Raw genomic sequence first — 10,237 nt, forward strand, 5'->3', positions numbered from 1 at the left:
ATTTTAATTTATTGACTTAATAAAATAAAAAGATCATAGAACATTTATTTTTTGTGTTATAAATTAAAAAATTATACATATTAGATTTTTACTATCGAACATCTCATGACAACACTAACCCCGAATAGGTAAATGATTTAAAAAATTACATTCATCAATAATAGAAATAATCTACTATTTCAAGCAAGTTTTTCTTATAATGTCACAAATTAAAATAAAAAATTTTCCTTCTTTAAAAAGAGATTCACTTGTGATTTAAAATTATGGTCGCAATTATAATTCTAGTTATATCACGATCGTTGATATTATTGATACATACACATGGTTGACGCGACCACGATTATAGTCTTGATGTAATTTGAAAAAATCTTAAAAACTTTAATGTCGTGACCACAACTGCAATTACATACCACAATTTAAAACAAAATCAACGACTCAAAACATCAAAAGACCAAAAACTAAGAAGGTAGAAAATAAAATAAAATAAATAGCAAGAGTTACTCATAGTTAAGTTGAGATTTTTTCATTAATTTACATATAAAAATTTAATTGTAAGATGAGGATATAAAAGGGGATCTTGAAAATGAGAAAAAAGTGAATCCTCTTTGGCCTCACCTTAGGGAAGACCAAACAGCAACAAGTACACTTGCAACGTTATTCAACAAAGGAATGGAATAAAATAGCACTGAACTTTAAAGTTAAACAAAAGTCAGATCGTGAGTCACCCCCCAATCCTACGATACTCTTTCAGCGTACAGTGATTTTTCATAATTAATTAATTCTCTGTTTGTCTCTTTATCCTTCTCTGTTGATTGTCAGAAGAATAGATGAACATATAGTATAGTATATAGTATGCACTACAAAGCCAATGAACACGTAAATTGCTTCTTATTTTCGCTTTTATAACAAAACTACTTAAGCTCTTCCTACCTCCTCATTTACGTGCCTTTCAATTCCTCCACACATACACTTGGCTTTTCTCTTATTTTTATTTGCATGCTTTTTCATGATTCTTACTTTATGTTGATCACAGCTTTTTTTGAGGCTTTCTCATTCTATGTTGCATATTTGAGCATACGAGAATTCTGGGTCACTCTTGGATTTGACTGTAGAGAATGTTTCCAATGAGGTTCTGGGTGGCTGTGATATTGGTTGTGTTGGGAACTTTAGGAGGTCCTTTGCATGGTGTGGAAGGCAAGCCCCGTCGGATTCTTTTGGATACAGATGTTGATACTGATGATTTATTTGCTCTCCTTTACCTTTTGAAGCTCAACAGATCAGAATTTCAATTGGAGGTTAGCAAAAACCAAAGCAAATTGAGCAACACAAGTTGCCTTTATTATTGATTCCCTTCTCCTTTTTATGCTTTTCATTGTGAATCATTGCTTTGACTATGCTGTGTGTTTGAATCGTTTAGTCCTTGATTGAAATTTTTTTATTTTTTTGTTCTTGGCTAATCTTACTGGTGGGATTGACTACTGCTTCTGTTGGCCTAATAAAGTAACTAGCATAGTAAAAAGTGTGTACTCTCTGTTTTGGTTAGATAAGTCATAAGGGTGTGTTTTTGAAGTTGTCAATGCTCAATAGTACTCTGTCTCTCTCCATTTGTTGTAAGATCCAGACAATTCCATCTTCTGAAGTTGACATTGCATGTTTGACATGACTTGTTGGATGGTTATGTTGTGAACCATTTTGTGCATTTGTTTATCATTCAAGGATTGGAATTTTGTGATGTTTTGAGTCTTTATTTCTGCATCTTCAGGGAGTCACAGTCAATGCAAATGGCTGGACTAATGCTGGGCATTCTGTGAATCAAGTTTATGACTTACTTTACATGATGGGGAGGGATGACATAGCGGTGGGAATGGGAGGAGAGGGTGGAATACTCCCAAACGGTACCATACTCCCAAATGTTGGTGGATATCTTTCAATTATAGAACAGGTAAGTACAATATGGTGTGAGGCCTTTTCTTTTTCTTTTTTAAATATTTTGTAAGCCTCCAAATTGTTAGAAATACATAGAGCACACATTAACACAAGAAATAAATGAGTTCATAATATTAAGTTATATTCCTATTCATGATTGACATTTTAGATCAAATGCCATTTCCTTGAATTAGGGAATGACAACATCAGGAGGTTGCAGATACAGGCAGGCCATTCCTGTTGGTCTTGGAGGGCGCTTGGATATTGATACTAACTTTGGCATCAGGAAATCTTTCCTTCCACAGGTATAATAATATATACCATATCAATTTGAACATGCTGCATTTAGTATAATAAACCTTTACCATAATACCAAAAAATAATGTTGAAATCCCAACATTTTTCCCTTGGTAATAAAGTTCATGCCAGTGTCAACATAATGGTTACCTAAGAGTTGAAATGTTTAAAATTACATTGCAATTGAATTGATTCAATTTTTTGTAATTTAAATACTGATGCTCATTTTCTTGCTGATTCCATTAGGGGAGAAGGAAATATACTCCCCTACGACAACCAAGCGCTCAGCAAGTGCTGATTGAAAAAATATCTGCAGGTCCCATAACTTTGATTGTGATAGGAGTGCATACAAACATAGGTATTTTCTTTATGAACAATCCACATTTAAGGAAAAATGTGGAGCATATTTACATCATGGGTGGTGGAGTAAGGTCAAGAAACCCAAATGGTTGTTGCTCCCAAAGTTCTTCCTCTTCCTGCATAGCTACGCAGTGTGGTGATCATGGCAATTTATACACAGGTTATGAATCTAACCCTTATGCTGAGTTCAATATGTTTGGAGACCCTTTTGCAGCATACCAGGTCAGTCTCAAACTCTGGAGTATTAGTTATTATTAAAGGGCCCCTCCAACTATTATTAGTTTCACAAATAATACACAAACATTTATACCAAAAAAACTTCAAATTCAGTAAATTTACGATATTGTAAATCTTCTATGATGGCATTAGTGTTTTATTTATTTATATTATAATTTATTTGAATTCGTTTTGAACAATGTCGTTGTTAAGTAAATGATAGTGGTTAACAGTAATCATCTGAGCATTCAGTTTTTTGAAGGTTCAGCTTATGCATAGATACGTTTGGTTCTTGACCAAAAAGTACATGTAATTTTAGGTGATACATTCTGGTATACCTGTTACCCTTGTTCCTCTTGATGCAACAAACACAATCCCCATCACTGAAGAATTTTTTGATGAATTTGAAAAGAGTCAAGACACATATGAAGCACAATATTGTTTCAAGTCCTTGAAAATGGCTCGTGATACTTGGTTCAATGACCAATTCTATACGGTAATCTCTTAATAAATTTTGTATACCATGATTTTCACTTATTAACATATCTTTTGTTTGGTGGAGTAACAAGGAATATATATTGACCATGACTCATTATTGACAGAGTTATTTTATGTGGGACTCTTTCACATCTGGTGTAGCAATCTCAAGCATGAGAAATTCCAATAAAAATCAAGTGGAAAATGAATTTGCTGATATGGAATATATAAACATAACTGTAATTACTTCAAACAAACCTTATGGTATATCTGATGGCTCTAACCCATTATTTGATGGCCTTAAAGTTCCTAAATTTAATCTAAAGAGAGGTGGGGTGCATAGTGGTCATGTTCAACAAGGGATTAGAGATCAGTTTTGCTTTGTGAAGAATGGAAAAGGGAGATGTCAGGTATTTGCTTCTCTTTTTCCTTGCAACTTTAGGATTATACAAACACGCATGCATGCATTTAGATAATGTTTGTGTTTATTTATTGCAAAATGTACTATATAGGACGGTTATACTTTGGAGGTGAATGGTTCAGACTCAGTGAAGGTACTTGTCGCCACTAAAGCAAAGCCTAACCAAGATGTTGAGAGTCCACTTGACAGAGAATATTTCAAAAGCTTCTTGAAAGTAAGTTCATTTTCATTTTTTTGCAAACTTCTTCGATTCGATTTTGTATGGTATTTAAGTAAGAAAAATTAACTCGTTTATCACAATTTTTATAACTTAAATATAATAAATATATTTTTTTAACAAAAAAAATTACTACTTTTAAAAGCTTAAACTAAGTCCTAAGAACTAAAGTTAACAGAATTAAAAAAAAAAATTGTTTTTTAGAAGGAAAACATCAGTTAATTATTTTTGCTGACTATTATTCTGTTATTAGCATCTGAATTTTGTTTTATTTCTGCTGCTGCAAAGGTTCTAAAGCAACAGCAATATTCTGGGAGGTTCAACTTCACTACACAATTTCCTTACTACGAAGAAGTAACTTACAGGCCAGATTTTCTAAACAAACAACTAGGGAAACCTGTTGTGTTTGACATGGACATGAGTGCAGGAGATTTTCTTGCTCTATTTTACCTCCTTAAAGTTCCTGTTGAAGTGATAAACCTTAAGGTATTCTGATTTTGGTTTCTTTAGTTAGATGTTCTACGTTAACTTAAATATTGACACCGAAATATGGAAAATGTGCCAAAATGAAAATCTCTTCACAATCTTCTTTCTAAGTTAAGAGCATTTTTACTCTTTTTATTTCCAGAAAATTATTAACATTCACATGTAAAGGTGATTTTAATCATCCAAAAATGGTGATATTATATTGAAAAAGTAAATATTTTTGAAGATTGAGTTTAAACAACCAATAATGTTAAGATTTTATTTTTAAAAAAAATCATACTTTTATGTCTCTAATGTAATAAACATATTTTTTGAATAAAAATTTACAATTTTTAAATACTTAAACTCAATTTTAAGAACAGAAATTAACAAAAATGAAATATTTATTATATCAAAATACAAAAGTATAAAAAAATTACTTTTGTATACTTGAAATTAATTTAAAGGAGTGGTTTAAATAAAGCCTTTTTTTTTCACAAAATTTTGGGGAGAGGGACAATTGTATGATCAAGGAAGAAGTTTTATACTTGTAATTTGTGGAGTAGTGTAAAGTTGGTATGAGATGCATGATTTATTGTGGTGAATGAAATATTTTTGCACAAGTGAATTATAGAGAGATGGACTGAGACAGCAGCACTTTTTGGTTCAGGCAATAATTGTGAGCCCAAGTGGGTGGGCAAATGCTGCAACAATAGATGTGGTCTATGACTTACTGCACATGATGGGTCGTGACGATATCCCAGTTGGTCTTGGTGACGTTTTTGCTATGAATCAGATTGGAGACTGCAAGTATGTTAAAGCCATTCCCCACGGAAATGGTGGGCTTTTGGACTCTGACACTCTTTATGGACTTGCTCGTGATTTACCACGTAGCCCCAGAAGGTGCTTTCCAGTTACTTTCATGCTTTAATAATACTTCTCATCAACATTATTATGATGCGTAAGAAAATTATTGAAATCATGATCGTAATGTGGGGAATGGAAGCTGCTATTACCACTCAAATAATGCACTACCTTATATAAAACTTAAATTTTTTAATTTTTTTTATGTTTTCTGATTAAAATTAGAGTTTTATTTTGATAATCAACATAATCAAGATAATATTAATGACTGATATTAATTTTTAAGGTGAAACTCTAATTTTAAGCTAAAATAATGTTAAAATATTTAAAGTCTTGCATCTAAATTGTATGCTTAGAAGAAGAATAATCACTCAGCAATATTGAAAGCCTCCAATATGTTTTTACTTGTTAAATTTTTGTGATATTTTAATTTTATTTCTCAAAAAATATTAGTGTCTAATTTTTTATAAATTTAACTCTCTTTTTTGTCTCTTTTACTGATGTAGTATAACACAACAAAAATTTAACACGATAATCATAGTCACATCAACATTAGAGATCACGTGGGGTAGGTTTGCATTGATGGAAATGTTAAAATACATAGCACCTGCATAGTAAGAGTCCTATTATTCTCACACCAATTTTGTCATGTAAAAGTTTTTCCATTTTATTTCTTTCATAGGACTCATTATGTGTGTACGTAGCTTGTGCAAATATTCAATTCATATGCAAGGAAAGTAGTGTAAACGATGGTACAAAAATTTTGAAAAATTACACAATATATCAATTTGTGAGCTTTCACTGCTTTATAACACACTAACGCTTTGGCTTGTGTCTCAGATATACATCTGAAAACTCTGTGAAGTTTGGGGCTCCTCGGAATACTGATCACCCTGAACAAAGACAACCACTAGCTATGGAAATTTGGGAATCTATATTGCAAACATCGGAACCAGGGTCTAAAATTACTGTATTAACCAATGGACCCTTGACTAATTTGGCAAAGGTTGTATCATTGGAAAACATTAGCTCAATAATTCGGGTAAGTTATTTTGTTATACAATTATCTTTTAACTTTTTAGAATAGTAGTGATTTTATGAAAATGAGCAAGAACGATAAGATTTCTATAAAGTCAATGTAAGAGTAGCCCCAGAATAATGTTCTTATTATTTTGGTGAAAGTTTTATTTTAGCTAAAAGTAAACATTGAAATTGAATATTCTAACTTCATTCTGCCATGTCAGGGTAGAAATGTAGTTAAGATGATTATAATATGCATCGATGACATGACATAACAGTTACAAAATGTTTCAGGAGGTTTATGTTGTGGGGGGACACATCAGCAAGAATGCATGTGACAAAGGAAATATCTTTTCTGTTCCTTCCAACCAATATGCAGAATTTAATATGTTCCTGGATCCTGTAGCAACCAAGACACTATTTCAATCAGAAGTTAACATCACACTCATTCCACTCAGTGTCCAGCACAAAGCAAGTTCCTTTTCACGTATGTTAAACTGGTTGCATAGGATAGAAAAAACACCTGAAGCTGTGTTTTCCAAGCGTTTATTGATAAGGCTATATCGTTTGAAGCAAATCCACCACAGATATCATCATATGGTATAAGTTCATATTCATAACTAATCACCTTTCTTCACGTCATAACTTCAACATAACACATATCATTTAGTTTTCTACTTTGTTTCTTCTACTTAGTAAGTTTGTTTTTATATTGTTGCAGGATACATTCTTAGGGGAAATTCTAGGTGCTGTTGTCCTAGACAATATCTCTTCAAGCCTAAATGCAAAATTTGAGGTCAAACCCATTAAAGTCTTGGCCCATGGGGATGTGTCCACCGATGGAAAAATGGTGGTGGATAGGGAAAATGGAAAATTAGTCAGAATTTTAAGCGATGTGAATGCCAAGGCTTATCATGAGATGTATGCAGACAGGCTTGGTGACTGGAACCAATCGGCTAAGGTCGGAAGCTTTGAAGAACAGAGAAGGAAATGGAGTCATCCACTGGATAAAAGCTAGAGGGCACTTGTTCGTGACTCTGTCCAAAGTAGCACATCTTTGCTTATTTTATGCACTCTAGTTTTTATTGTGTGGTTGATATTCTTCGAGTTTTAATATAGACTCTCAAGTTTAATGTAGGAAAAGAATAAATACTTAAAAACATCTTAGGATAGCATGAAGACTTAAAAAGCAGAATACAAGAAACTGACCTATATTGAAACCCTTTTGGTTCTCATCTTCTGGTAATTACCATTTATATTCCAACATGATAATTGTACTAAAGTACCAAAGTTGATGAAACAATGTACTGCCATAGATCATAAATTTGATCATTTTTATGTCAACCGTGAAAAGAAAGCATCAACTTTTAAATATAATATTCAGGTTTAAAGCCTCAGTCGTCAATATCGGTTACTTGTCATGTATATTTTTCGATCTAAACAGAAATCGAAAAATTTTCTCCACGTTAGTGAGCGTGCCGTTTGAGTTGACACCACTGTTGGGTTGGCATGTCTTATCTTTGAGGATAGGCATCCTAAGAATATCAACATCAAAATTAAAAAATGCCCATGTTTGCTGCTATGGCCATGTTCAGCGTTCATTCAATTTCGAGATTTACTCCATTAAGGTGCAGACAAAGGGACAACACCACTACATCATGATTTGACTTCTAGAGAATCATATCTTCTCAGGATTCCTCTTATCTCGCACACCAATTTAAAATAATTATTTGCCGTCCTTACCTGTTTCTTATTCCAAAATAAAGTAACTTTACGTCTCCATTAGCTTATTCCACTAAACTCTTTCAACCAAGGGATGCTAACTATTGGCTTATGGACCATAGCCATGTAATGCATCATCATCACTACTCCACCTCATATCACTTCAGGTAAGTCTAATGAAAGAACAATCCATCGTTGCATCTATAATTTCATAGAGTATATTGTTCGCACTACAAATTTTCTTCCTTTTTTTGTGAGAGAAAATAAGGCAAGTTCATTAGTGGTGCTAACATCCTTCATTAAACCATGCAAGAGATTACAAACTATGATGGAGTGCTTTTTGGTGAAGAAAAAAGTACATTGATGAAAGCTTTTTCTCTTCATAAAAACCCATACATTCTCACAATGGACACAAGATAGATACTCTCTAACGGAGAAGAGGATCATAATACAAGCACCTCTACAAGCCCGCCCATTAACCCACCTAGAAACTCAGTTCCATCATAGGAGGGATTGACCCACCAGCTGCTACAATCTGCTGCTCAAGCTGCAACAAGTATCCATAAAAAATATCAACTACAAATCCTAGAATGTAATAGAATGTTGTTCAGAAAAAATTTTCTATCTAGTTACCCTGAACAGTGTTTCAAGCTTGTTCTTAACAAGGCAGTACTCTTGCTTCACTTGTTGCAGACATCTGTGGCACCTGCAGTAATTAGAAAATTTCGATGATCAGAACATGAAATTAGCTAAACTAGCAGTTGAGTTAGTAATTCAAACGTTCGCACTCATTCTTCAAAAGGCCATAATTATCAAACACCTTTGTCTGAAGATTAACAACTTACGCATCTGTGTTCTGCTCCTCACAGAAGTTGCGGAATGCAATGCAGGCATCTTTTACCCTTTGAGCGCCTATGCTGTGGACCAAACAAACAAAATTTATCAAATCAAAACCAAGAAAAGGTAGCATAGTTTAATAATAAACAAAGTGGCATGAGCTCCCAGTTTCTCCTAATTTAGCTTTAATTTAGTCTTTATAAGTTCTAGAGAATAAAACTCTACTTGCTTTTAGAAACCAATAAATACACCAGCATTGCAGGGAGAGGGCAAACAAAGTTTAATGGCACAAAAAGTCCTACTTATTCAGATTCTGTGGGTTTTTACATTTTTGGTTGGCTTTAATAAAATTCCATACCTTGAACTGCTACCCTTTAACTGGTGAACATGAGCATCAACTTTTTTGAAGTCAACACCTTTCTGATCACTGCACAGGAAAAATCCCAAGAACATTAAGATACATGCACTTTTCCAAAGTCATGACTTAACAAAAAAAAAAAAAAGAAAGAAAACAATGTCTAATAAACAGCATTCCGAGTTCAAAGTGATGAGGGAAGGGTAGTAGTAGTAGCAGTAATACTGACAGAGCAAAGGTGAGATCTTTGAGAAGCCTTTCAGAATCTTCAAAGAAGAGAGACACTACTTCAACCACAAAGTCAGGGTTGTTCTCATCTTGCAGCTGCTGAAGTTGCAGAAACTGACCATCCAGGAAGCCCTTCTCTCACCATAAGAAAAAATATAAAAATAAAAAAGAGGCACAAAACGAAGAATTGAAAGAGCGGAATCCCAACAGATCTAGCAATTGAATATAAGTGTGTTAGTGTTACCTCCATGAAGAGGGATTTGGTGTAGTCAAGGCACTGTCTCTGCATCTGACCCACATCCATGGTTGTGTTACGTAGAAGTTGAGATCTTCAGAGGGAAAGGAGTTATTAATATTATTGAAAGAGAGAGATGCAGTTGTTGTGTGTGTATGTCTGAGAGAGAGAGTTTGTATTTTGGTTTTGTGCTTTGCTTTCTTTCTTCTTTTGTGGGAGAATGAGGGACCCCACCACCACTTCCTCCCTCCGCAACTCAACACCCAACACTTATGCCAACTTATCTATTCAGTATTCAAAGTTTTTTTTTTTCCTAAACTATAATATTTTATACTGAAAATAATGACTTTTTTTATCATAGTAAAATAAAATAAAATTAAAATTACATAAATATCTTTTAATAAAAAAATACATAAATGTTATATTTAGCATTTAAAAAAGATGATTTAAATTATTTTTTTAAATAAAAAATAATTTGAATCGATTTCAGTTTGTTGTGTAAATTTATTTTATAAAAATCAATTTTAATCAACTATGGTTGCTTTTTTTACTGGAAGTCAATTTAAATCGATTTCATTGTAGAGAATAAATTAACTT

At 33.1% G+C, this 10,237-nt stretch overlaps 2 protein-coding genes across 3 annotated transcripts; one reads left to right on the plus strand and one right to left on the minus strand.

The window, feature by feature from the left end:
- Window positions 1-591: 591 nt before the first annotated feature.
- Window positions 592-7,664, plus strand: LOC113873992. 2 transcript variants are annotated; one of them, XM_027512277.1, is made up of 13 exons: window positions 592-752; window positions 1,034-1,295; window positions 1,763-1,942; window positions 2,121-2,231; window positions 2,470-2,805; window positions 3,119-3,295; window positions 3,402-3,686; window positions 3,789-3,911; window positions 4,203-4,400; window positions 5,050-5,282; window positions 6,084-6,285; window positions 6,558-6,863; window positions 6,985-7,664. In XM_027512277.1, the coding sequence occupies exons 2-13, from the start codon at window positions 1,116-1,118 to the stop codon at window positions 7,279-7,281; spliced, it is 2,628 nt and encodes an 875-aa protein (XP_027368078.1). In that variant the 5' UTR covers window positions 592-752; window positions 1,034-1,115; the 3' UTR covers window positions 7,282-7,664. The 2 variants fall into 2 exon arrangements, with proteins under 2 accessions (XP_027368078.1, XP_027368077.1); XM_027512276.1 differs by having other exon boundaries at window positions 727-876; window positions 6,985-7,397.
- A 598-nt stretch (window positions 7,665-8,262) lies between these two features.
- On the minus strand, window positions 8,263-9,880 carry LOC113874018 (histidine-containing phosphotransfer protein 1). The gene is made up of 6 exons (XM_027512278.1): window positions 9,650-9,880; window positions 9,407-9,537; window positions 9,181-9,249; window positions 8,831-8,902; window positions 8,619-8,691; window positions 8,263-8,532 (listed from the first exon to the last, which is right to left on the minus strand). The coding sequence occupies exons 1-6, from the start codon at window positions 9,707-9,709 to the stop codon at window positions 8,470-8,472; spliced, it is 468 nt and encodes a 155-aa protein (XP_027368079.1). The 5' UTR covers window positions 9,710-9,880; the 3' UTR covers window positions 8,263-8,469.
- Between the last annotated feature and the right edge of the window lie 357 nt (window positions 9,881-10,237).

The sequence above is a fragment of the Abrus precatorius genome, unplaced genomic scaffold (assembly GCF_003935025.1).
Source record: "Abrus precatorius isolate BTA unplaced genomic scaffold, Abrus_2018 Scaffold10, whole genome shotgun sequence".
NCBI classification, from domain to species: Eukaryota; Viridiplantae; Streptophyta; class Magnoliopsida; order Fabales; family Fabaceae; genus Abrus; species Abrus precatorius.

What these genes read in the sequence shown, in the direction of transcription:
- LOC113873992 (XM_027512277.1), top strand. Translation starts at nt 1,116, where the DNA reads ATGTTTCCAATGAGGTTCTGGGTGGCTGTGATATTGGTTGTGTTGGGA. An exon ending in GATCAGAATTTCAATTGGAG is followed by an intron (nt 1,296 to 1,762) that starts GTTAGCAAAAAC and finishes CTGCATCTTCAG; the next exon opens with GGAGTCACAGTCAATGCAAA. An exon ending in TCAATGACCAATTCTATACG is followed by an intron (nt 3,296 to 3,401) that starts GTAATCTCTTAA and finishes CATTATTGACAG; the next exon opens with AGTTATTTTATGTGGGACTC.
- LOC113874018 (XM_027512278.1), bottom strand. Translation starts at nt 9,709, where the DNA reads ATGGATGTGGGTCAGATGCAGAGACAGTGCCTTGACTACACCAAATCC. An exon ending in TTAAAGGGTAGCAGTTCAAG is followed by an intron (nt 8,903 to 9,180) that starts GTATGGAATTTT and finishes TTTGGTCCACAG; the next exon opens with CATAGGCGCTCAAAGGGTAA. An exon ending in GAGGAGCAGAACACAGATGC is followed by an intron (nt 8,692 to 8,830) that starts GTAAGTTGTTAA and finishes TAATTACTGCAG; the next exon opens with GTGCCACAGATGTCTGCAAC.